The sequence below is a fragment of the Artemia sp. Qi Xiang Cuo genome, chromosome 5 (genome assembly GCF_049724085.1).
Source record: "Artemia sp. Qi Xiang Cuo chromosome 5, ASM4972408v1, whole genome shotgun sequence".
Taxonomy (NCBI): Eukaryota; Metazoa; Arthropoda; class Branchiopoda; order Anostraca; family Artemiidae; genus Artemia; species Artemia sp. Qi Xiang Cuo.
The window spans coordinates 40,061,301-40,088,469 of record NC_142798.1 but is presented as its reverse complement, the minus strand read 5'-3'; the positions used below and the strand labels follow the sequence as shown (position 1 = coordinate 40,088,469).

Below are 27,169 nucleotides of genomic sequence, written 5' to 3'. Positions count from 1 at the left end.
GACAAGAGTAGTTATCAGCACTGTAAAATATTACATCACATTCATATTTGAATGTTTCAAACGTGAAGTACATTAATTTTAGCTTTTTCATTTTGTCCTTTTGTTTTTTTATCCTTTTGTATCTTTTTACTTTGTAACTCACAATACCAAAGACGTTCCTCTGGGATAGGCTAATTTTAGTATATTTGGCATCTTGGAAAGGTGTTCATCTAGGTAAGGGAAACTCTTAGGATAGCTTGCTGTCCAAATTTGGATCATAGCCTAGTCTTGTGCATAGCCTATTCTTAATTAAACATTACAAAAATACAAAGTTAGGTAGTTTTTTCCTTCCATGATTAATTTGGGTACAATTCTAGTCTAGGGGCTTCTTCCTAAAAGCAGTTGAGTAAGGTGAATAAAACTCTCAGGATTGAATCCATTGCCAAAAATATACTCTGACAAGGTATTAGAAAGTTAATAAATCAGCCCCTTTGTTATTTCTAGGCTTACAAGCTTTAAACGTAAATTTGCAATTTAGGCCACCTGTCATCTTACCCTACAACATAATTTAGCTAGGATGAAAATGAAAACATCACTTGATACCTTTATTTATGCTCTTTTGTAGTTCTATGATTGCTTATGGGGCAACTTCCATTTTGTTCCCTTAATGGGGCACCAGTTGTAAGCCTAAGACAGCCCCTTCCCATAAAGAAACATGTTAAGAAAACAATCCTTACTTCATAATATGCAGAAAAATCCTAGTTAACACATTTTGCATAAGGAGGACATTTATTTTCACTTCTTTCCTTGTATTTCCAGTTTTTCTATCACATTTCTAAATATTTGTGTCTATTCTCTAAGTCTTGAAAATTGTTTATAAAAAGACACCCAAATGCCATCTAACCTAACCTAATTTATCACTATTTGTCTTGATATGTGATGAGAAAAATAAATTAGATGGCCCTGATATTGTTTAAGTACATAGATAGAGTATTTGAAAATAGAAAAAATGCAGTTGAATCCATGTTTATTTTTCAGAAATCTGTAAAAAAAAATCGTACAACAATTAAAGAAGTGAAGATAAAGGCTCTCCCGATGTAAAATGTGTTAACTAGGATTATTCTGCATATTATGAAGAAAGAATCCTTTTCTTAACATGTTTCCTTATGTGAAGGGGCTTATCTAGGCCTATACCAGGCCCCAAAAAGCAAAATAGTCAATAGATGCCAAAAAGTATAAATACATGTTTAAAAACAAAACTGTCTAGTGAGAAAAATTGCCATTTGCAGTTGATTCAGGAACGGTAATTATTATTTTTCTTAGTCTTCATAGTAAAATACACAAATTTACAGATTTTTTAAAAAGATTTTGTTTCTATGTATATATAAATGTATGTACATATATATATATATATATTAGGGTGGTCCTTAAGAGATGGAAAAATTTTTTTTTACTCTTTTTTTATGGGGCACGGTCTGAAATGATTCCATTCTGATTATAATTGAATAATAAACAAACATTTTATCATTATTTTCAGTTTCAGAGTTCTCTACCATAACTATTAGAAATGTGTAAGTGAGCTTTGATAAAAAAAAAAAGCGCAAAATAATGCCGTTTAATTAAATAATATCAAACATGACTGTTGAGTTGCTGTACACTAAATAGAAAATAAGTGATTTGCAATAGTGTCCAGCAATAGTAATAGCGGCCAGTCACTTCAATTGTCAAACTACACAGTTCACATATGGGCTTCAGACTGGTTCATCGGTGTCTTTTTGGTTCGATCACTGTAATGCTGTCGGTACTCCTTAACAACTAGCAACAGGAACTGTTTCTGTTCTTCAGATGTTGTGTGCTGTTTGTTATAGTCATCCATCAGTGCAACACCACGTTCAGCAATGTCATTGATTACCCTCATGCTGTGCACTATATTTTTAACTGTCTGGTAGTCTTCGTCAACTGACCACAGATCAATGTTCTTAGTTAGGAATGATAAAGACAGTCCGGTAATGCTGAAGAATCTGTTGGTATTCTGCGTGACAAAGTTTTCTAACTTCTTCTCCCTGAGTGTCAACGGGTCCACTTTTATCCTCTTCAGAGGGTACTCTGCTCCTGATGTTTGCAGAGCCGTAACCATATGATGTTTGGTGTCATTTGATACTTTGTTGTCAAAGAAGGCGAGTGCCACCAATTCCTCTGATAAGTACCATAGGTGTCTTATTATTTTGTTCAAGGCAGTTTTTAATATTGATTCTGATATTCTTCTGTAGCTGTAGATGTCCTTTAGAAGTTGGAAGTCAATGCAAGGGGCTGATGGTGCTGACGATGCTTGAAACCATGCTTTCACGTAGATGATCACAGTGAATTGACAAATATCAGCAAGAGCCCTTCCTTGCCTTTTTGTGAGTTTGAACTGACTTCTGAACATCCAGATCTTTAGTGCATGGATGGCCTTTGTCATCCACCTTGCTTGATGCAGCCCAGCTGGAGCTCTGAACGAGATTCCCTTAGATTGTGTGCCACTATGGAATATCATTGTCAAGTCCAAAAGCTCACGGTAATCATCACAGGGTTGATGCAGTAGTGTCTGCATCTCTGCAAATGCTATGATATCTATGATTACATGTGAAACAGCTGTAAACACACCCTCATCTGATGAAGCTGTCTGAAAGTCTGCTCTTTTAATAAACTGCCAGGTGTTCTTAAACCGGTTGAAAATTGTTATCTCTGGGCCTTTTCTAGGACCAAGGCAATGAAGAACCACTGCTTCTAAGACTATTTCTAAAATACGATGTTGACAAACAAACCAAAGCATGTCCTTGTCAAGTTTTTGTTCTAGAAGGATACAATCACCATTTCTTGGACCGGAATTGAAAGATATGGTGTCAAGATACATGGACTTTACATTATCTGTAATGTTTCAAGCCACAGCTGCTTCAAAAACTGCTGCCGAAGAAGCTTGGCAAGTTCCCCAGGCCAGCTTTGGAACGCCAAGAAGCTGATCTACACCTACTCCAGAGACCGAAATTGGAAGGCGATTGACAATCTGTCTGCTGCAGATATCCTCTAGGAGTTTTCCATCCCAGTGAATAGTTAGAGGAACTGTTGGTTTAAACTCCTGTCGTAGATTTTCGGCTATTGCCTGGCGCCGCTTCATCCTGTCTCTGCGAATTGAAGAGTAATTGACATTGTATTCAACAGGATCATAAACATGGTGTTGCAGAGTCAGAACAAGAAGTAATGCAGCACTTCTGTCACTAACTTTAGCCACATCCAGACAAGCTGACATTGTTTCATCTAATATGTATACTCTTCCTCTGTTTTGAAGGTTTGCTGAGGTTGACGGTTTCATATCTTCTGTTTCACGGTCTTTAATTTCTTGACCTTTTTTGCTGTCAGTGTCGATGTCAGATGATGATTCCAGTGTCACTTTCTGTCCTTTTGTTGTTCTTTCTTGCCTCTCCGTCTCAATTCTTATGTCATGGTACTCTTTTCTTTTCTGAGATTATGCTCTTTTTATTTCTAAAACCTTGGGGACACTGCCCATCTTTCCATGGCGTCCTGGTTCCCGCTGCGCTAACAGAAACTCATGGTCTTCTTGTATACATATCATCTCCAGTGCGTGGGCGTGGGCAATGTCAAATAAAACGTCGAGGACCTCTTTCCACTCTTCGTCCTTCTTTTTCAATGTCTAAGAACTCTTGGCTGTGTTTTCTTTATTTCTCTTAAGGTTGTCATACTCCTAAAAGAGACATTGAATTTTGTTTACCACATGATTCTTGAGCCTCGTTGGAATGTGTGCCTTGCCCAAACTGCAAGAACGTCATTGGCTGTGGAATGTGCCGCTTCACGGACTGTCTTGTTCGTCACTTGCTTGTAGTGATAAAATAGCGCCATGACCTCCTTCTTCGACGGTAGTTTTGTTGAAATCAGAGTGTCTGATAATTGCCTGATGAGCCATATGTCTGTTTCACTTCTTGTAGTTGGTTTTAATATTGTATCAGTACTGTCACTTGTACAAACCATGCAGTCCATGCTGTCCATTGATTAATAAAGTTACCTGTATCAGTGTGAAGCATAATTAATATATTGCAGTTCATAAAACTAAAAAAAAACGAAATTTGCATTTTCACTCACATTGCATACAACAAAAATGGCGTCCTGTGTTGAAATGCATTGTGGGAAGCCTGCAGATAAATAAGTAAATAAGTCCAGCAGTTCAGAAAGCTACCATGCTGTACTATAGTGTAGGGTTGACTGTTGAAAACTGTGCAAGACATGCAGCATTGAGCAATCATCAATGAGCATGCAGCAACCAAAAACTTTAACCTCTGGTAGGGACCTCTTAATGTCAATATATTTGGCTCTTTTTTGGGATTCTGTGGTATTTTAAGAATAGAAACAAGATTAGGGGGTGCCTGCTGAAGAAATCCTACTTTGAAAAATAAGGACCACCCTAATATATATATATATATATATATATATATATATATATATATATATATATATATATATATATATATATATCACACCACTTCAGAACCTGTGCTCAGGCTTAAGTTGGGGAAAGCTTTCCAGTCTTACTGAACATTGTTCTTATATATTTATACATTTGACAAGCTGGCTTAGACCTTTGAGCTGAATATCCAAAATATCTTCTCTTATAGAAGATATTTCAATAATATAGAAATTGCTTCATTCACCAAACTTATCAACTTCACAAGCCTATTATAGGTTTTATGTAGTTGATAAGTTTGATGACATGAGAAAGTATGCACTTTGTCTCTATTTGTTTGGTGCTGGGAACTTCTTTAAATATTTTGCTTGTAAAAAGTTCATTATTTCACACTAGCACCTCCATATTCAGTTGAATAGAAAAGAAGGGCATTTCCTCTTTCTTCTAAGAAAAGAATGCCATTCTCTTCCAAAGAATGGCATTTTTACTATATCCCTCAGGAAAAGCATACTTTGGTCCTGAATTTTTACTATTATTTTTGAAGTATTATCCTGCCATTCAAAAGTATCTTTGGCAGTGAATAGTTTATGTCAACTCTCCCACAATGGACTTTTTTAAACAATCAATTAAATCATTGAAATCATATGCTTTCCCACATTGTTTTATTCAGTGTTTAACCTGATGATGAAAGGGATCTGTAACCAGAAAGATGCTGCCAGGTTTAAATTAAAAAATTCAGCTTTGTCCCAGGAAACTTCATTAAAATAGTTTACCAAGTTGACTAGAAAGGTGAAAATTGTCCAATTATTATTTTGCCCAGAACAGTTATCTAGCCAAAGGCAAATATGTTTGGTATCCCTAAAGTGACAAAAAAGGCATACATAGAATTTAAGATGTCTCCTTTTTTCTTCTACTAATAACTCCATTCCACAATACAGCTAATGCTATGGGCTTGGCCTGAGTGCCAAGTAAGACAAAGCTTTAATCAAATACCATAATTCTTCTTAAAAAAATTACTTCTTCCAAGGAATCTATGCATGGTAACTCAATGACTTTTTGAAGATCAGCACAAAAAATGTAATGTTTCTGAAGAATTTGACTTTGCGTGTTTTTTATACAAATTTCTTGAATGTTTGGCTTTTCCAATTTGACATTTCTAATAAATGCTAGTGTTACAGTCATTTTTTATATTATTCTTCTGCTTCTGTTTCAGCAAATGTGGGCTTTACACTCAAGACTAAGCAGCCCTTTTCTGTTTGACTCGCTCTGTGATTTGAAATGAGCTACTGCAAGTTGCTCCTTATTTATCTTGAATCTAATTAGATATCTTGATGTAAATCTTTTGTTTCTTGGAGTTGAAATATCAGAGGATTTACATTGATTTCTGTGCTCTGTGTGCTGGTATGGTCAGCTAGACTCTTAGCTGATACTGAGATTTGTGGTGTTTGAAGCCCTTTAACAGTTTACAATGCAGGGTTTGATGTGCAGATATCAGCATATTACATTCAAATAGGCAATGGTCAATTGTTTCATTTTTTGCATTGCAATGTCTGCAAAGACACTGGGGGTGAGGTAATTGAACCACTTGAATTAGAAAACTGATACAAAAACACCAGCAAATTTAGCCCATTTGTCAATGATATATTGTAGAGATGCTTATTGGAGAAGGGAGATAAATTTGGTTTATTCTTATTTAACATTCCCTCTGATGATCTCCAGCACTATATGTCTGTAATGGGGATTGGTCTCCCAATTGGCTGGTCAATATTTAGAGCATTATTTACAATCTCATCAGCCTGATGGTTACCAGTTATACTTGAGTGGCTTGGAACCACTGTATATATAATTAGCAGTATGATCTTTCCCTATCTCACCCATTATAAAAACCCGGACCAAGGTGTGAGTGCTCCACAGAATTTATAAACATAAGCAACATTAGATCTTTTCATGGGTAGACAAGTCAGATTTCTCTTGAACTCAAAACTTGGCTTTAACATTGGAACACTAAATTTTGAAGAAACTAATTTTAAATTAATTTATTCCAATACATATATGAAAATCAGTAATTAGTAGTGCAATGTTATTATTAGATGTTTTTAGGAATTAAAAGTAGGTTTCAAAGTCTCAAGTTGATTTCAAAGGCATTTTGAGAAAGTTTCTGTCAAAATACGTGTTCCAGGGTAATTGGACTGCTGATGGCAGATCAAATGAGAGGAGCTGTTTGTATGTGCTGATATAAATATATATATATATATATATATATATTAAAGGCATTTTGAGAAAGTTTCTGCCAAAATACGTGTTCCAGTGTAATTGGACTGCAAATGGCAGATCAAATGAGAGGAGCTGTTTGTACACTCTGATATATATATATATATATATATATATATATATATATATATATATATATATATATATATATATATATATATATATATATATATATATATATATATATATACTACAAAAACTTTACAAAAAAAGAAAGTTTTTTTTTAAAGAAAAGTAAAGGCCATATTAAAATTAAGATCAGTAGAAATAGAAGCCTACAATAACTCAAACTCAAAACGACCAGAAATTATTATTAAATAATTTAATATTAATACTGTTAGCCATTCTGTTGCCCTGGAAAATCAAACATAAAATTTAGTGGCTGAAATCTTTGAAATATATAGCTAAAAATGTATTATTTCTTATAGTTCCCCTTTAAAAAAGTTTTAGAAATATTTTAGAAATTGTGCTGTAAAAGGTCTAAGATTATACAGAGCAGTAAGAAATGCATTTTATTTATTTTCTGGTAAAACCATTTCTCATTGATTGACACATACACACTAACCCGCTAATGCATGAATAAGTGGGAGGAGCCTTTTGTTTGCACCGAGAATGAAGAGCCAGAATCATCTGCGGTAAACTTACTGCCTAATTATATATACAGTGCTTTGAACATACTGAAGGTATGCTCTTATGCCTCTTGGAGCAAGAGTTTCAATAATATTAAGACAATATAATGTGTCTTTATCCATCTTATACTGAGAAGCTGAGTACAGCAGCTCTAGGCTTGGTTAGAGTCAGGATAAACTATAATATTTTGTAAATTAGGAATCAAAGGTTGATTATTCATAAGGTGCTCTAGTGCCATGGCATTTAACTCGGATGAAATGATAGACCCATTGTCATACATTCTCTTACCCTTTAGAGTGTTGAGGGATAAGAGAAAAGCTCCACTTGTGACCTTCTCATTCGTTTTGGACCTATCAACAAAAAATGGGAAATGGTTTTTATATGTAATTGTATTAAATTCAGGAATTTTTTTCTGGATGAAAGCAATGAGGGTAAGTTCTTTAGTCCACTCTGAGAAATTAGTGTTTATTGTTGGGATTGACCAATTCCATGGGGGGGGGGGAGGGGAGTGGGTGCAATAGGCTTTGCTGGCACTAGAAATTTCTTCTGGGCAGTGGCAAACTCTTTTGCTAAGCCTCTATACATGGATGGATTTCTTAACCAGTTATACAGGGTATTTGAGCTATTGGCTTCAATTTTCATCAGATAATTTATTTTTTTTAAATCTTCATCTTTCATTTATTGTTGATAATCCACTCTCAGTAAGCAGAAACTTAGTACTTGTTGGTTTCCATAGACCAAATATGAGGGGGATTATATCATTTAGTGTTGTTTTGATTTTTGCATCTGGGTCTTTGCACAAGCACCATAAACAATGAGCCCACAATCAATTTGTACTCCACCTGTCATTGGCTTCATTGACATGACAGCCTGTCCCATGCCAGGATGAAGGAGGAGGGCTGGGCGATAGGTTTGCTACATGTTCCTGTAAAAAAAACGCCCAGCAACAGAAACGTCAGCAATAGCCTTGGATGAATCATCTTCTTTGCTGATAACAAACCTAGTGGGCCTCTGGACACAATTCTTGACTGCAAAGCAACCAACAGAAATTGGATTCCGAAATGTGAGAACTATGAGTCAGTTATCAAAGACCAAGCAAGTTCTCAGAGAGATGAAACAGTACAAAATTGACATTCTGGCCCTAAATGAAATTTGGTGGAAAGGTATTGGCCATGAGAACCTACAGGATGGATATATGTTATTCTACAGTGTCAATGACACCCATCATAGATCATGGACAGGAATACTGTTGTCCCCTGAAGCTCATTGATCTGTTCTCAAATGAACACCTGTGAATGACAGGATAATGTTAGCATGATTCGTTATAGAACACACGAAGTTCTTGGTGATCGTGTGATATGCGCCAACAAATGAGGCAGATGGGGTTACCCGGGACATTTTTTACAAAATATCACAGGCTGTTGCTAAAGAAATCCCCAAGCATGATGTACTGTGTGTTCTTGGTGACTTATATGCAAAAGTGGGAAGCGATCATCGGTATTGTCCTGAAGTTTTAGATCAGCATGGACTTGGCGAAATAAATGAAAATGGGATGTTACTAGTAGACTATGCACTTAGTAATGACCTTATTGTTGCCAGAAGTTTTTTTGACTGCTAAACAGTGCATAAGTACACATGAATGTCACCAGACAGCTCAACTCAGAATCAGATAGACCATTGTCTGATCTCCCACAGGTGGCGCACAAACCTTTTAGATGTACGTGGGTACAGAGGAGCTGATGCACAGTCCGATCATACACTTATGGTTGCTTGCATTCAAATCAAACTTCATGCCCCTCAGAAACCCAGTTCAAACCTAAAGAAACCTTACAATATGGATAAACTGCATGACCATCTGGTTTGAAGAGTTTTGTATAACTCTACAGAATAAGTTTGATGCTCTAGCAGTGGAAGCCAGCATAACAGAAAACATTAAAATGAAGGGGTGCACTGTAAAAAGTGTATACACTACAGTTGCTGAAGAAAAGCTGGGGTTCAGAAAGAAAGGAAAGGTGGATCTCTGACACCACCTGGAAGTTGATGGATGAACCTAAGGTACTTAGGCAGACCTTACTGACTGCTGCCACACAGCATGCACTGTCAGCTTCACAGCTTCTCTACTAGGAGAAGGACAAAGAAATTAAAAAGAGTGCTAGGAAGGATAAAAGACTTTTCCTCAAAAATAAAGCTGCGCTAGCAGAGGAAGCTGCTAAAAAGTGTGATTCTAAAACTGTTTACCAGCTGAATAATGAGATGGTCAGGAAACAGAGCAGCAGAATCACCCTGGTCAAAGACGAGAATTGAGTGATTTTATCAGATCCTGATAAAATTGACAAAAGGTGGGCTGTCCACTTCGAGAAATTATTAAATAGACCAAGACCTAGTGACCGAGAAAATGTACCTGATACCCCCTTTTTACAACTTGACATAAATACAGACCTGCCAAGCTCTGCCAAAGTCATGTATGCAGCAAATAAGCTAAAAAACGGACAAGCTCCTGGCATAGACAGAAAATCAGCAGAAATACTGAAGTATTCAATTAGAAGATGCCTCTCTGTGTGGATTGCCCTTTTCACCAATATGTGGAATATAGGGAAGGTTCCACATGAATGGACTAAGGGGATATTGGTGAAAATCTTCAAAAAGGGAGACACAATGGTGTGCGATAATTGGAGAGGTATCAACCTTCTGCCAGTACCGTGCAAACTATTGGCTTCCATTATATTGTACCGGATACGAGAGGCACTAGATATACATCTGCAAGAAGAGCAGCATGGTTTTAGAACCAGCAGGTCATGCTCTGACTTGATATTTGTACTGAGAACGCTTGTCAATGAATCAAAAGAATGGAAGAACAAGTTATATCTACTATTTACTGACTTTGAAAAGGCGTTTGACTCAATTGACCAATAATGCTTGTGGAGAGTCAATAAGTATTATGGGGTGCCAGAAGAACTAGTGAGCATGATAATATTCCTATACAAAGAGACCAAGTGCTGTGTTAAGACCAAGAATGGTACAACCAGATTTTTCAAGATAATGTCTGGTGTGTGTCAGGAATGTTTCTTAATATATTAAGACAAAACTCTGGATATGGCATAAGAGTAAGCAGCAAGCAACTCTGTGATTTAGATTTTACGGATGATGTAGTCTTGCTAGAAGATTCTAAACAGAGGTTACAGCAGCTATTTGATGCAATTACAGAAAATGTCAGGTTAAGCATTCAAGCCACAAGACACAATCAAAGAGCATGTCCATCACCAGCTCACCACTTATTCTGCATCACAAGAATACAAGTCTAGAACAGGTGAAGGACTTCAAATACCTGGGTAGCTGGATTGATTGTGATGGTGAAATAATGACCAAGATTAAACGCAGAATTGGTCAACTGGAGCTTTCAATAGACATAAGCCCATCAAGCAGCAAATATTCGTTGTGACTGAAGCTACGTCTCTTCAGTAGCAATGTGCTATCCATACTCCTCTATGTTAGTGAGTGCTGGAAAATGAATCAGCAGCTCAAAAAAAGAATTCTTGCATTCGAAAATATGTGCCTGAGGAGAATTTTAAACATAAGTTGGCAACAGAGAGTCAGTAACTTTGAAATCCAGAATAGAACAGGACAGTCTCTCATTACTGCTGTTCTGAGGAAGAAGAGGTGACCATATTTAGGCCATGTACTCTGCATGAAAGAAGGCCGCCTTCCTCGGACAGCTCACGACTGGAAACCAGACGGCAGAAGAAGACGAGGTCGTCCAAAGAACACTTTGCAGCAAACTTTTGATTGAGATCTGAGGATGGCTGAGACCTCGTTCATACCAGAATGGGAAGATGTCACCACTGCAGCATTGCTTTGGGACGAGTGGAGAGGCTTAGTCAACGCCCTATGTAGCACCAATGGCGCAGGAGGAACTAAGTTCTAAGTAAGTAAGTTATGGGATTTATAAAACTGGAGTAGTTTTCTCATTACAACCCCAGGGTGTGGATAGTAGTTTTTTTATTATTCTGATTTTCTTATATCATTGTTATATAGGATTTGTGCAGTGAAAGTGGAAATGTAGTTTTTGGTCAAGTATAAGACATAGGTAATTTATTTGATTATCCTCTGGAATGATTATGCCATTTAGCGTTAGTTTTGCACTTATCATGGAATTGGATGATTTTTGACTTGACTCCAATTTGACTTTTCAAATTGGAAAAGTGACTTTTGCAACTTTGAATGTGTAATCTCAAAGGTGTTGCCAGTTGCCCATAATACCAGATCATTAACATAGTAAATTGGTGTGTGGGAGGCTCATGTCCCAGAGAAATAGGGGGACGAGGAGGCAGCTAAGGACTGCACCGTGTGAAAGACCTTTGGTTATTGAAGTTTTGGGCGAGGAGATTGAACCTACACAAGCAATGAAATATATATTTTCAATGACGGATTTTATGAAGGATACTAGCTTTGGGTGTAATCCAAGATTTGCAAGTTTGGCTAAAAGGATCTGGTGGTTCACACAGTCATATGCCCCTTCAAAATCTAGGAATGCAGCAACTAGGACATTATTTTTAGATAGAGATTCATTTATAGCATTTGTTAATAAGATAAAAGCATCTGTCAATGAGTGATATTTCTTGCAAACCAGTTTGAGTTTAAGGTATTGTATTATTCTTATCAACAAACCAAAGGAGTTGATTGTAAATTATTTTCTCTGTTATTTTTTCAAGCACAGGAGTAATCATTATAGGTCTGTAAGACACAAGGTCATATTTGGTTTTATTATTCTTTAAGATTGGTAGGAGGCAAGGCCGTACCCAGGATTTTTTTTTCGGAGGGGGTTTTACTAAAAAAAAATCGGGGGGGGGGGTTACACAAAAAAACCTCAAAAAAAGCAAAAACAATGTTTTTATATCAATTTCTGCCAAGTTTTTACGAGTCAGACAAACATTTCGGGAGGGTTCAATCCCCCCTAACCCATCCTCTGGGTACAGCCTTGGTAGGAGGGAGGCGTATTTCCAAACATTTGGGAATGTGGATGTAGCCCATGCATTGTTATAGCACTTTAAGAGTTCTTGTTCATAAGAAGGGGTAAGATCTTTTTTTATCCATGTACGTTGTGTCTTATTGCAGCTATTGTAACATTAGTTTTAAAGTTCATTAATGAGAATTAATGAACTGAAGCATTAAAGCTTCAGTTCATGAATTGTGAATGGACAGTTATATACTCTGAACCTGGGCGAGGCTAGTATACGGGATTTATGGAAATTGGGGTGGAATAGCTGTTATAATTTGATGTTAGCTTATTGGAGAAAATAGTTGCAAATAATTTCGCTTCTTCATTATCATAATGGGTGTTATTATTGACACACATTGGGGTCAGAAAAGGCTGTGGGCATTAAAATCTCCACAAATAATTATTTTTTTTAGCATAATAGAAATGCTTAGATAACTGAAGAAATTAATAGCATCTGTAGTTTGGCCATTTAGGTTACAGAAGCTTATTATGTAAGTTTTGGTGTTATTCAGCCATACATTTCCAATTGTATCAATATCATTTAAAAAATATGAAAAATTAGTTCCACAAAATTTGACATTATTACTTATTATTAAAGCTACACCACCACCTTTTCTTTCTGATGACCTATCCTTTCTCAGGATAGTATAGTATATCCCAGGGACTTTATTTGGTTTTTGCTCAAGTGGGTTTCCTGAAGGCAAGCAATATCAATGAAATTTGTATTCATAAAATATATTAGTTCATTTAACTTATTTTCTGAAAGTGATCTTACATTCCACTGAAGTATTGGGATGTGCTGCTTTGTTGCTTTAGTTTTCATTTGACTGTGAGTCAATGTTTAGCTTTGCTAAGAGTAAAGCAAGATCCTTTTCTGCTTCAATAAGTAGGCTATGTGATTGGGTAAGTACATGTTCGCCAATTCATTTATGATTGTTGCTTTCTGTGGCTGTTGTAGGTTCATAGACTCAACTGCATTAGAGTTTAATAAGAAGAGTCATATGTTAGGTGTTAGCTTGTTTGGTTGTTCATCAGGCTTGTCATTAAATAAGGGATTAATTTCTGGTAATGCTTCTAATTCAGTTCTGCTTGGGAGGGGTGGCCAGGCAAACCTCTTCTCATTGGATGAGGAGGCTAGTTGGCTCAGCATTGATGATTCTCTCCGGTTGGATTGTGAGCTGGGGTGATTTGGGGAAAGAGTCCTTTGGGGGATGCTTGTTGCTTTGAGTAGATTGGGGTTGGGTGTTCTGTGAGTTAGTATTAGATGGTTTCATAAAGGGTTTAGTTTGGGGTGATTGGGCTGCATTTACTTCCAGAGCTGCAAATGGATATGATATAGCTTTCTCTGCTGCTATTTAGAGTGTTAGTGCTTGTTTATTATATGGAGGGCATAATATTTTATTGGAAGAATCATGGGGGCCTTTGCAGCTTTTGCAAGTTGGCTGATCATTTTTACAATTAGCATTCTTTTGGGATGGGAACTTTTAAATTTACTGCATGTTTGTAAGATTTCACTGCATTTGTTTGTCATGTGTCCCAGTTTTAGACATTTTTGTAGTTGGATTGGTTATGGCTTTTATGGTTTTTGTGGTTTTATTTGTCCAAAGAGGAGTATCTGGCCTGGGATATTCCTTTTTTCTCTAAGTGTGAATAGGAAAGATTTTCTTGACTTTTGGCCATTAGCATCTGGTTTGCCCAGTTGAATGACATCTGCAACTGCGATTGGGTTGCCAGTTCTGTCAGAGAGTCCTTCATTTAGCTCCTTTTATGATATTCCTGGAAGACTGTTGTGCACAACTATTTTAGTTGGGTCATGGTTTGGGTTCCAGAGAGCAGACTTTATTGGAATGTTGAAAAGGGTTTTTAAGTCTTGGAGAGCTGTTAGCAAAGATCCATCACGGTTGATGTTTAATGAAAATGTTGATTTTAGCAATTTGAAAATTGCACCTCTTATTAGAGTTATTTTATTTATCTCAAAGGGGGTTTCAGGAGATATTTTTAGGCATATTCCAAGGTTTGGTGAAAATGGAGTTGGTGCAAGGAGAGGGGAGTTGTTTTTGATTGGGGAGATTTTTTTCCTTTTTTTGGAGCTCCTTGAAAGGACCTCTTGAAAGTCATTTTCATTTTCATCATGGATAGTGACATATGCCGCCACCTCCACCATCGAAGGTGGGGAGGTGACCCATCATGTGAGCTTTGAGAGAGACTAGACCAGTCAAGATGGGGCAACTTTTTCGGGAATATTTGGGGTAGGGTCTGGGGGGACTTTGGGGGTTGTTCTTAGTATTGCCCATTAGAACAAGCTTTAATGACAACGAAAATAAATTACAATACCAGGCCGTCTGCACTCTTGTGAAGGGAGGTCTTCACCATCCATAAAAAAAACGCAGTGTACCAGAGTGTACACCACAGTGTCCCGAGAGTGGTTTGGTTCACGATTGGTTGGGTTTCCTTCTGATAACTCGAGGTAAATATACACTAGAAATTTTTATAAATTTCTTAAGATGTTGCTGTTGTTTCCATGCTTTCATGCAATCCATACTTCTTTACAATGTTGTTTCCATACAATCTTCATTGTTGTTTTGATCATGCTTCTTAAATTTGAAGCAGATACCCAGGGTTGCCGCTGAAGGCAAGCAAAAAAAATAACCATTTTCTTTTAGAAAAAAATCACCAAAAAGAAAAATTCGCGGTGAAAAACTTCAGCTTACCAAATATGTCCACATTTATCAAGTAAACCGATAATGGTAGTGGTATTTATGTCTAGTTACTGGTATCAAAGTTACTTCATCAGACACTGACACTTTTACCCAGGAGCATAGCTCCAATATTATGATAGGGGGGGGGGGGGAGAAGGGGTCTACATCCGCCAAGTCAAGGAGCATAGGATATCCTTCAGGGGAAAAAGTGTTGGAACATTTGTGAAAACACAATTTTCAAGATGTCTGAAAACTTTTTTTGGGAAGCTATTTTACAATAGATACTGAACACCCAGTGAAAAAAAGTAGAGGTGACATGTGCCTACCCTAAGTCTACAATACTGCATTTTTCTTCAAGTGGTAGTAAAGAAAAGCTACTGTTAAGCAAAGATGCTACTTGGTTAAATTCAAAACATTACATAATAAATAATAAACAAACATAAAATTAGATATTGTTGCTTGGTTTGTGACTAAAATTATCAGCAATGAATTGCTTTAGATGACAGTAGTATAGTGTAAACAAGGTTATGGGTGGGCAAAGGTAAATGTTTTATACGCTAGGCTTATTTTTGCTAACTTCTCTACTGACATTGTAGCACCTATCCCCCCTCCACTTCCCCAGACCCCTATGCACAGCACAAGATGCTCAATCTCATAGTTGAACCGAGCGCTATTCTACTAAGAATAGCCCATCTTGGCCCATCTGTTAGATCTTTTACTTTATATTGGAACTTTTTTCAAACTTCCGGATTTCTTTTTAGTTCATTTCAAAATTTTTGATGGAAGTTTTCTGGAGGTAACTCGAATCAGGGAAAAATCAGTTCTTTTATTTTCTAAAGTCTCTTGCATAATCCCTTGGTAAAGCCGAAAAGGTAGTTTATGCCTTGTGATTCAGGTAGAGTTATATTATGGTTATCTAATCTTGTTCCAGCCAACCATTTAATTCCGCGTTTTTCTCAAAATTCGAAATGTATAAATATATATCTTCGTTTCCCCTCATTGGCTGAAGGCCTACAGTACATGTTAAATCTCTTGTAGACGGTTGTTGAGTTGCTTGGGAAATTCTTTCCACAAGTCTCATCATTTGTTCATCTCTCCGCTCACTTTCTCTCCTATCTGCCTCCTCCTTTTATTCCCTAGCTATTCTGTCAGCGTCTTTTTTTTGTTCTAGGTAACTCATAAATAGCCTAGAATCTACGCTATTAGTTTTTCACGATCCCCTGTTTGATTCTGAGCTCATACTAGCTCGACTGTTTGAACAATCTGGATTTTTATTTTCATAAATTTCTCTTATCCCATTCTCCAAATCTGTGCGTAGCAGATTTCTCTGACCAGCATATGACCCCTACTTATCAGAGGGATCAACCTCATTTTGCCTCACATCTAATGAGTTGCTTTGCCTCGATTTCTTGCATATTAGGGATCAACCTCAGAGGGCCTCCATATATTCTAGGTACCCAGGCTCACTGCCAGTTGTGCTCTTAAATTTTAGAAACATTAGATTTTCATAATCTCCTGCTTGATTTTTAGCTCATACTAGTTTGATTGTTTGGGGGATGTTTTTTTTTATTTTTGTAAATTTCTCTTATCTGATTCTCTGAATCTGTGAGTTTCAGACTTCTCTGGCCGGCATATGACCAATACCTATCAGGCAGATCACCTTCATTTTGCCTAGCATCTAGTGGGTTGGTTTGCCTTGATTTCTGCGTATTTTTAACCACTTCTTTTACTCTATTTGGGTTTCCATGAATGCTGGCGTCCATATATTCTTGGTACCCAAGCTCAATTCTGGGTGTTTTCTTCCATGATTCCACCCTTTTTAATTCCCAATCTCTCTCCTTGTTTGGATATTCCTTTTCTGGAAACAACTCCTTGTGACTCTGGAGTTTATCTCGGTCTCCCCTCTCTGTTTGTATTGGAGAAGTAGCTATCCATGAACTCGATGGGAATTTACCTACTGTGTATAAATCTTTATTTCGTGCGCTGATTCAAATCTGGTTTCGTCAACCGTTGACGTTTTCTATATGCTGAAGCGAAGTTCCCGTTGAAACCAGATGTCTGAAATTTTCCACGGTTCTGTTGAAACTGTTGAAATCATCTGTAGTATTCCGTGTTTGGCCTACAAAGTTCCTCTCTTCTCCTAAGAGAGATAGAACGTATTATTTTTTTAGGTGCATCTGACATAAATCTGAACTTTCCTAGTATCGTAAATTTCTCGAAATGTTGGTGCTCAAGTATCAAGTCCCGGCATAATTTGTTCTAAAAAATCTCTTGACATGAAATAAATTTCACAAGTTTCAACGTGTCTATTTCCCGAGAGAAAAACACGCATACATTTATAGAGACGCAACGAAAATCTTTTCGCTTAGATAGCACAACTATTAAATGTCCTGGGAAAATCCTCTATGTTTTACCAATTCACTATTTCTCTGAAGACTTCAATTCTTCAGCATCAATCAACAGTTTTTGCCAAAACTGCTAAATATTTTAACCTGCTAACTGGCAGGTTGCCTCTAAGGGACAGGCTTTACACCACCCTACACAACCAAATATGTGATCTCTCACCTAGCAGATTACAACTAAGTACAGGCTCCCGCACCTTCCTCTTTAAACTCACGGCATATTCTAAGTAATTCGCAAAAATAATCTCTTGGAGGTTCTCTCAAATTATTTCTTTTTATTTTTAATCTCAAACCACGTAGATGGATTGCATGTTTTTTTACGTCCATTCCGTTTTGGCTATGCCTTTGAGCTCTCCTTTTGGTTGAAAGTGCTGTTATTTTTCTAAAGCGTATTTCCTGGGTATGGTTAATCCCTCTTAGTTTTAAATTATTAGATGGCATTTAATTTCGTGGGTATTAGCGTAATTTATATGGGCTATAATTATAGACTAAATTATCCTGTATCTTCAGAAAGGCGTGTTAGAATTGCTGCAAGTCAGTGCTGGCAGAGTTGCTAGTCTGCTGCCACCAGCATTAGAGGCTGGAGGAGGGGGCCAGAGTGGTACTGAGGCTCCTCCTTTGCTCTCTAAGTAGGATAACCTAAGTAAATTACATCTAGTGCGGTTATCTCCCTGTGATTACCCAAATCGTCTCTAGGGGGAGAAAGACCCTCTTTGTGACTCTTTTTTAAACGTCTCTATTCTCATGTCGCTTCAGGTCCCTGAGCAGATCTTGAGTGGGGGAGAAGACTTTCCAGTTCTGCCGAATGGTGATCTTGTATATATACTCGACGAACTGGCTCAGACCTTTCAGCCGTATTTACAAAATATCTCCTTTTGTAGAAGATACCCCAGTAACTTAGGACTTGCTTCCTATATCAAACTTATCGACTTCCCAAAACTTATAACCTAGACGAAAATAATAAATTGTAAGCACTGAAAAAAGGTAAGAAACTTACTATTAAATTGTAAAATGTCAGAACATGACGCGCGTCATGACTGGAGAAGGACTTACCGAGAGCCTCAAAACCTCTACCGGAGTGCTTCAAGGTTGCCTAATATCACCGGAGCTGTTCAATCTCTTCCTAACTGCAGCCCTTTCACTCGCAGACAACCCACCCGGCGCGCTTGTCGAAGGAGTGGTGATAGACAAACTAGCATATGCTGATGGCATAAACCTAATAGCCGAGTCCTTTCAAGATCTACAATCTCAGGCTAACAGCGTTCACTCGTCTACCAACCTCTTCGGGATGGCCATCAACACCTCGAAAACGAAAGCCATGCGCTGCTCACGCAAGCTCGATTCACAGGTAAATCTCAGCCTTCAGCTTGCTGGAGATGCCATTGAGTGGGTGTAAGGCTTCACCTACCTTGGGAGCTTACTTACTTCTGATAACAACCAACTCAAAGACATCAAGCGAACTCCAGTTTTAAAGCTCTGATGCCCATCTGGAGGAATAAGAACTTAACAACAACTCTCAAAACGAGACTTTTCTACTCCCTCATTATTCCGATCGCCATCTATGCCTGTGAATCCTGGACGCTTAAAACAGACGATCAACGCTGCCTAGCTGCCTTTGAAATCAAATCCCTACGACGCATCGCTGGTATCACCTACCACGACAGAATCTCCAACTCCAAACTTCTCCACAATCTGAAATTCAAATACACAACGCTGAATAAAATAAAACTACAGCAACTCAAACTGCTTGAACATACTCAGTGCATGGCAAGCACTTGTGTCCCAAAGATAACCTTCGCTGGACGAGTAGACGGTTCTTACCCCATAGGTCGCCCTCTGAAGACATGGAAAAAAACTTCTCACCCTACAACCTACCACGACTCTGCCGCCTGGCCGACAACAGAAGCGCCTACAGGAGGCATATCAATGAACTGGTTAAAGAAGAGGCCCCAAAATGACCTTCAAGGACGGATGGGGCATAAGTCAAAGTCAAGTAAGTCAGTCAATGCGCTGCTTCTAGGGGTGGGTTTTCTTTGAGTTCTGACCAATAGCCAAGGTTTACCCAAGGTCTTAATTACGTAATTTTTGTAATTAATGAATTCGACCTTGAAGCCGAATCTTAGCCTAAAACGGAGTTTGGAACCGCTTTGTCTGGCTCGATGAGTCACTGTCTAGTTCACTTACCCTTACTTTAATTGGTCACTTTTTCTAACAGATTAATACAGCAAACGTAGAAACAAGCTTAAATTTATGCTTAGCTTAGAGTTATGGGAAAAGATATTTCATTGATAGCAAGAGCAAGGGGTAAACAATAACTTTGTGGAGGGAATTAAATTAAGAAAAAGGACATTTATCTGAGGATAATTAGGGTTAGGGGCCCAACGTTTACATAGTGTAGGAATAATATGGAATAAGTAATGGGGTAATGGAATGTGGAATACAATGGAATTATCTCACATACAGAATCATTTCTGTTTGTTTTAAGTTTTAATATTGCTCTTTACTGTCATTTTAAAAACATCTCTTATTTATTTAATAATGTGCAATAAAGAAGTTTACATCATGAAATTGATTTTTCTATCTTTTTTTTTTTCAAAGATAACGTTGAGGATTCCTCTTGATTCTTATCTATATGACAAAGTTGTGCATATTTCGTAGGAAAGTTTGAGAGCAGTAGGTGAGAAAACCAGTGTTTAGAACTTTGTTTAGTGAAAGCTGACTTTTGACAATTTTTTTCCATCACTGCCTAAGTTTGACAAAGATCTTTGTGGTATTTGACAAAAATTGGAGGCATTAAGCTGGCCTGTGGAGGCTCAAATACGTTTTCTACCATCAACTTTTTAGCAGAGAGGTGGTCTGGTATTTTTTCATGGATTCGCTTTGAACTTATAGGGCAGGTATCTTAGAACAATGTGATATGTTAATGCTGGTTTTTAGGGGGTCCGGTTTATTCGCCCCGCGGAAATTCTCCCACTCGCAAAATTCCTACCAACAATTCCTCCTGGAAATTTCCCTCAAACGTAAAATTGAGCAGCCAAAGGGAAAATAAAACAAATAAAAAGATGTTATGAAGAGAGATGGTGGGTCGTAGTGTAAGGGGGGATTACCTCTACAATAAAAGCCCCCCAAAAACTCCTAATAAGTAGAACGATTGTGTAAAGCCAATGCAACCGTCGTTCAGAAATTTAACTACTAATTATGTCTTATTTAGGCGGTTATAAGAATATGCCCATGTAAAAAATAACAAAAAAAGCTTGTGGTAATTTATGTAAACTTCGTTTTACCTTGATGCTAAATAGTGTTGTTGATTCTTTTTTACACAGACTGTAAACTTCAAGTATGTTTGGATTTTTTGGTAGCAAAAAGACAAAGCAGGAACAAAAGGAGTCAGAAAAACCACCTGTATCCCATGGAGTGACACGAGACGACTTCACATTTTTGCCGCCTCTGCCGTCTTATTTTAATCAGGCAAATCAAAGCACAAGTGAGTTTTCAAACATTAATTTGTCCACAAATACGATTATTTTTTGTCATTTGGACTATTTAGCATTATGTAGAAGAAATAGTCTGAGCATATCTGCACACTGAGGGGGATTCCTCCCTTAGGTTGGTCCTCAGATTCACCCTGTTCCATATAACTTGAAGAATTTCGACTAGAAAATGCAATTTGTATGCCTGGACTTCGCCCCCTAGAAATATCCCCTGCCCCTTCTCCTCTGTGTGCACCTTTCAAACCACTCAAGGCAATTAATGTTAAGTAGAGATTGACCCTTGTCAATAGTAACCAACATTCTAAAACCATATATACATGTAAAAAAACGTGTTAATTTTTATGCTGATTCCGACTATATAACTAAATATTACGACTAAGGCTAACTAAAAAAAAATTATTTGCAGAAAAAAACCTTTGGAGCATTAAAAAAACAAAGAGAAAGAGAAACAGCCTCAACATTAGACAAAAATTACAGCTTGAAATTCAGCACCTCTGAGAACTAGACAACGGAAGATTCAGCCCTCTACCTACAAGAACCAAAATTTGGTGTTTTTCTTGAGAAAGACAGTCACAGATGCGCGCTTATTTATTTTGTTCATCTTCTTTTTTTGTTCCAAAGTAACTGTACCGAATCGGTGCTCGTAGAATATTGAAAGAGGGCTAATTCGAATTTACATGTTAAGTTATAGTGTAGCTTTTAAGTGACAAGAGAGACTATGACACAGCAGTGCCGTTTGGCTACTTTGTGCTGTAAGCAGAAATTTCAGCCCGAATAAGCAGAGTGCAATCTAGCGAACATTCTGAGATAGTCAGTTAATTTAAAATTATGAGAAACCTACATATAAGGCTCCCAGTCTCTGAGAACATACTACCACGCAGAGTGAAATTCGTCCAAAAACGTATGGGAATAAAAAAAAAAATGGTTTTAGCAAAGAGTAAATTAAAAACTTCAGACTATGAAAAATAGTCCACAAAGATATGAAATCTAAACGGGCTTAAATTATTATGAATGATGAAAGTCCCTAAATTGAACAGAAATTACAGTGAATAAGAAAGGTAAACTCAAAACATTTTAAAATTATTACAAACAAGGGTGGGTTTTGCCGCCCCCCAAAAAGGTTGGAGTGTCATTAGTTCTTTACAGAAAATTAAGCATATTTATAAACTGAATTTTGTGATTTTTTTTTTAATATTGGAATAAATAGGAAAACAAAAACTTCAAAATATAGCTTTTTTCAGTAAAGCACAAATGAACCTTCACTTTTTTTTTGGGGGGGGGGTGTTGAGGACAACAACTACTGATGGTTATCTACGTTCATTTTAAGTTTGGTTTCCTTGTTTGTTGTCTGTTTTAAGATTTTATCCCTTCATCTTCGGTTACTCTGCTCGTTTTTTGTTTTACATCTTATACAAGCGAATTTCTTTTCGTTCCCTTCAACTTTTAATTTTTTTTTTCCGGGAGAGGTTCTTTGGACCAAATACAGGATGGAGGCAGTTTCCCCATCTTTGTGCAGGTAATACAGGACAGTTAGTAAAGGATCATGTGTCTATTGTATTTTTAGTTTTTTTTTTTTTATGTTTTGGGTACACCTAGCAAAGGGAGATTTGCACCCCACCTTTAAGTTAACAAGAAAAAAAAAGCAGGTTCAGGGGAATATAGGGTGAATTATATTCAGTTTATGCGCTGATTTCAAATATCTAACTTTTATCAAGATTGGAGCTGGTTGCTTGGGATAGTGCTTCTGGACTCATGCTTAGGTATCTGGCTTCATTCGATATCGGACAAATTGTAGATAACTCGATAACATAGGTTGCTGAAGCCTTAATCTCTGGCATATAGGTTATTTTGGAGCTATAACACGATTTCTTCAGCTTCTTCACAAACATCTCGCTTTGTGACTTCTATAAATGATGTAGTCACAATGGTTCAAAGTAAAATTGACCTAAACGAGTTTGGCTAAAATAAAAATAAAACAGGTAAGGATTTACCCCAAGGGCATGGGTAAATATAAGAGTGGAAACTTGCGCTAAAATCGAAAAAATACCATTGCCATCTAGCATTTGGCGTTTTCTGGCATTTTTTAGTGTAATAATAAAGCAAACTTAGTGTTATTAGAATACTTGAAAAATTTGGGTAGTTATAAGCGTTCGATATCAATTACTAGACAAAACACAATTATACAACTGGAAAATGCCAAGAAATGCTAAATGGCGCTGGTGTTCTTTTAATGACACTAGGGTCAATTTCCACTCTTTAAAATTACATATACTCTTTGTATTCACCCTTGAGTCAAAAGGATACAACTTCTATATAAAATACACTAATGTTGTGTAATTTTTATTCGTTTTAACTAAATTTTCGCTATTTCAGGAGTTATTTAGAGAATGGTCCTAAATGAATAAATTTTATTCGTTAAGTCTAGGAATTAACTTAAAAAGCAAGGTGTTTTCGTGAAAAATAAAGACCTAATTTAAAATTGTAGCATGTAGAATGTCAAACTGAGAACAGTTAGAAATTACTTAACAATATACATTGCAACAAATAAGGATAGTAATGCTGGTAATCTGTCCTCCCAAAAGGCTGAATTGTCATTTGCCCTTTACCGAAACCAGTATAGGCTATATTGTTTGCAGTTTTTCTTCTTTTATTATAACGTCAAATACTTCTCAAACTTTGGGCAATTCTTGTTTTCGATATCAATATGTCTATAACAGTCTAGTTTAATCAATCTAATGTGGAATGCATTTTCATCAGTGAACTCTTCCTTTTAATTCCATAATTTCTGCTTGTCTTGAGTTAGACATTCTACGTAAGGCAATTTCAGCGAATAATTGAATTGAATTGACCCGTTTGTTTTAGAAACTCCTAAAAGGGCCCCTTAAAAATCAAATCTTGAGCTCTAAGACTTTCTGTGACAGAAATCCTTACATGATAAATGTCATCTGTTGCGCCCCTTAAATTAGGGCCAGTGTCGGTATTCAACTGTTTTAGAAGGAAAAACCGAACTAAGACCAAGGGTTTATTCAAAAGTCTCTTACACCTTCTCCAAACTTTCTTCGTAAAAGATTTAATTGTGGCATGTGTGGTAATGCCACTATCACAGAAATGATGATTCCACAAATAGAGGGGGAGAATTAAAAGTTTGATTTCAATTTCAGCGAGATAAGTTAAAAATTCGTTTTTTTTAATTATCTAAGAAATTTCTTTTGTGTGAATGTAATTTAAGTAAAGGATTAGGTACTCTAATACACTCACTGAGGACTCTATGTTTGGATCAAGTTCTTATGTACCTGAAAAATTCATTTTTTTGGCATTTTCTGAGTTTTTGCCATCCCAAAAATGGCTCACATTTGCAATTGCAGCTCTTTCGACTCAGAATTAGTCATGACTTTTTAGAGAATTGTTCTAAAGTAATAAATGTTAATCAGTTTAAATCAATTGAATGATTATGGTATCTAATATAGGGACAGAGTTTGTACTACGATTGGCACTGCTGTTTTGACTACGACTACAAATATTACTGAGCCAAACATAATAATGATATTATAGCTGCAGTATTCGCAACCAATATGCTTTTTGCATTATCTCAAATGGTTCTTGAAAAAAAAAAAATCAAGTGAAAAATGATCCCCATTTGAAGCTGATTCAGGAATGGCAAGTATATTCGATTACAACTATATTCGATTAAAATTAATAGTAAAAGTATATTGCGCAAACAAATTTATGGAAATTTCGAAAATGGTCTGAGACCCCTCGAAAATGACTTGTGATCGAAATGAAAACTGCGTCATTAGAATCATCGTAGCCGAAAACCCCTTATAGGAGAAATACAGTCCCATCTTGAGTAGCAAGGAAAATGACCTTTTCGCATGGGAAGCAGTGATGTTTCCTTTTTTCTGTCTCTTTTTTCTTCACTGCTAGTTGGGTACTGAAACATAGAGAGATGTTTACCGACTCATTTGAAAGCTAATTTTTATATCTACTTACTTTTTTATGTAACGAAAGGTAAAATCAAAACAAAATGTAATTTTTGACAAAAATTACATCTTCCATATACAAGATGATTTAACACACCTACCTTTTGGCGTGATAGTATAACACATGTATCCATCAAAAATTTGCTTCTCTGGGATATGATATCAGATTTGACTGACTTTGCTGCCTGATTCCCCATGGTTAGTTGTTTACTAAGTTCCAGCAAGAGCCTTAAATAGTCTTTCTTTTTTTCCTGTGACATAGTTTTATTTTATTCTATTAATTCAGTAAAAATAGCCTTTAGCAGAAGAAAAAAGAACTAAACATTATAGATGTACAGTCTGTGATAATTAATTTTCTTTTTGTTTTAACTTATTCATATACGTACGAGAGTTCATTCTAGATAAAGGCCTTATAAATGAGAGATATGCGATAAAAAGTTTTTTTCGGTCCTTATTTATCCAATCATATGCAAGTGTATACACTAGAAAAGCTTTACATATGTATAGTCTGCGCTGAAGTATTTTCTTTCGCTTCTAATTTATCCAGAAATATGAGAGTTCGTATCGCAGAAATACTGTATAATTGTGAAGTGACAAAGATCTTTTGTCAGAGTTCTCGTTTATACATCCATATGAAGGTTCATACTGGATAAAGACCTTCTAAATGCAAAACGTGCACTGAAGTATTTTCTTAGAATTCCACTTTATTCTGAATTCTGTCTTTAGGGGGTGAAGCATAATTTTTATAATATTTAGGTATTATAAAAATAAAACTAGAAATTTTAAACGAGCTATTTTTTTGAACACTGAATAATAGTTAAGATTGAAACGAACAAAACTACTACAAGTAAGAATGATGTTTCTGTCCCTTGGATCTCTCTTAAGGTAAACGTCTAATTTATACAGTAAGGAAAACGAGGTGTATTTTGAGAAGCGCCTATTCTTTTTATTGTAGCATTATAAAAAAAATGTTCCGGGAAGAAAAAGTCTTCGATATAAATACGTATGCTACTAGCAGTTCAGTTCTACCATTCTATACGGATACTTATTTTCTCCACTCTTTCCTCCCTTGGCCATATGTTTAGAAATTTGGCAGAAAAATAAAACCCACGAGCATATTAATTGACAATACTTAAAGCAATCTATTCCTTTTGTAGTAAAACGCAAATGACACTTAGGCCTCGAGGAGGGTTTGAGGGAGGAGCAGTAGCCCAACTCTTTGTTCATGGCAATTTATGTTCGTTCAAACTTTGACCTTTGTATGAATTCACCTTTTAATTTAATATCGCCCTTTACTTTTCGTTGAGAAACTTTTTTTTAATCCAGTTGAATTCTAAAAATAATTTTCTTGACTGAAAAGTTAAGTGCCATTAAGAGAAGAAAGTAACTCGTATAAGTAATCCAAAATGAGCATAACCAATGTAACCAAAATCATCTGAGAATAGCCAAAATGAACCTTGAAATAAGCTAAATTAGTAGGAATTTGACGACGGTCGTGACTAAGAGTCTCCCTCTTTCACAGAGCCTGAAGCACCTAGTGCAACAACTGTTGCTGAGACGACCCCAATTGGAGCAGATAATCAAACAAATAAATATTCCGAATTAGAAGGAGTACCTTTTCAACTTTCATCTCAATGTGAAGCCCTGGTGAAAAATTCAACTTCTGCTTCCAGTAATGCACTCCCGTTCGTAAAGAAACTTGATCTATCCCAATTTAATTACAATTTTGCCAAAGAAAAGGCTGTTCTTAAAGAATACAAGGAATAATTACTAATTCTCTTTTCTTTTTTTTTACTATGTTCACTAAGCCACTTTGTTTGACATATAAAATTAATTATTCGCAATCTGTTGTTTATTTCTCACCAAACTATGCCAATAAAACACATTCGCCGACTATGAAGGCAGAAGTCCTGATATTTCATTTACTCGGTGCGCTAAAAAGGAAGAAAAATTAGAAGGGAGACAATGAATTCACAATTAGAGTACATATTATTATTTTGCTTTCAACTGGACTTTTCAGCAGTTTCGAAAACTCCTCTCCCAGGTTAGGAAACAAGAAATTATGGATTATTGATGACTAAACAGTTCAAGATATTATTCAAATTTCCCTGTAGAATCGACCGAAGGAGACAGTAGTGACTCGGATACATTATTATTTACAGTTGCAGGGACAAAGAGACGAGGAATCAGTTTTAAAGTAAGGTATTTTTATCAAGTAACTTAAATACCTAGATAGCTACAAATTAATGTAGAGGGTATACTAGC

The 27,169-nt window shown here is 36.5% G+C and overlaps 3 protein-coding genes across 4 annotated transcripts in view; 2 read left to right on the top strand and 1 right to left on the bottom strand.

Annotated features, from left to right (window-relative positions):
• On the top strand, nucleotides 1-26,748 carry LOC148952130 (uncharacterized). Of its 2 annotated transcripts, none has more exons than XM_089089580.1 (3): nucleotides 1-67; nucleotides 20,757-20,917; nucleotides 26,427-26,748. In XM_089089580.1, exons 2-3 carry the CDS (start codon nucleotides 20,773-20,775, stop codon nucleotides 26,669-26,671), a joined length of 390 nt encoding a protein of 129 aa, XP_088945706.1. In that variant the 5' UTR covers nucleotides 1-67; nucleotides 20,757-20,772; the 3' UTR covers nucleotides 26,672-26,748. The 2 variants fall into 2 exon arrangements, with proteins under 2 accessions (XP_088945706.1, XP_088945705.1); XM_089089579.1 differs by lacking the exon at nucleotides 1-67 and adding an exon at nucleotides 75-213.
• Nucleotides 18,455-18,829, top strand: LOC148952131 (uncharacterized). Its single transcript, XM_089089140.1, has one exon. The coding sequence runs from the start codon at nucleotides 18,455-18,457 to the stop codon at nucleotides 18,827-18,829; it is 375 nt and encodes a 124-aa protein (XP_088945266.1).
• LOC148952129 (dnaJ homolog subfamily C member 11) overlaps nucleotides 26,699-27,169 on the bottom strand; it is a 63,839-nt gene continuing 63,368 nt past the window's right edge. The window contains exon 12 of the mRNA XM_089089575.1: nucleotides 26,699-26,838. Coding sequence (XP_088945701.1) covers nucleotides 26,798-26,838 — 41 coding nt within the window. The 3' untranslated portion in view covers nucleotides 26,699-26,797. The remainder of the gene's footprint in view (nucleotides 26,839-27,169) is intronic.

Coding starts and splice junctions, on each gene's coding strand:
- LOC148952131 (XM_089089140.1), top strand. CDS start 18,455: ATGACGCGCGTCATGACTGGAGAAGGACTTACCGAGAGCCTCAAAACC.
- LOC148952130 (XM_089089580.1), top strand. CDS start 20,773: ATGTTTGGATTTTTTGGTAGCAAAAAGACAAAGCAGGAACAAAAGGAG. Junction 20,918..26,426: donor TCAGGCAAATCAAAGCACAA/GTGAGTTTTCAA, acceptor CCTCTTTCACAG/AGCCTGAAGCACCTAGTGCA.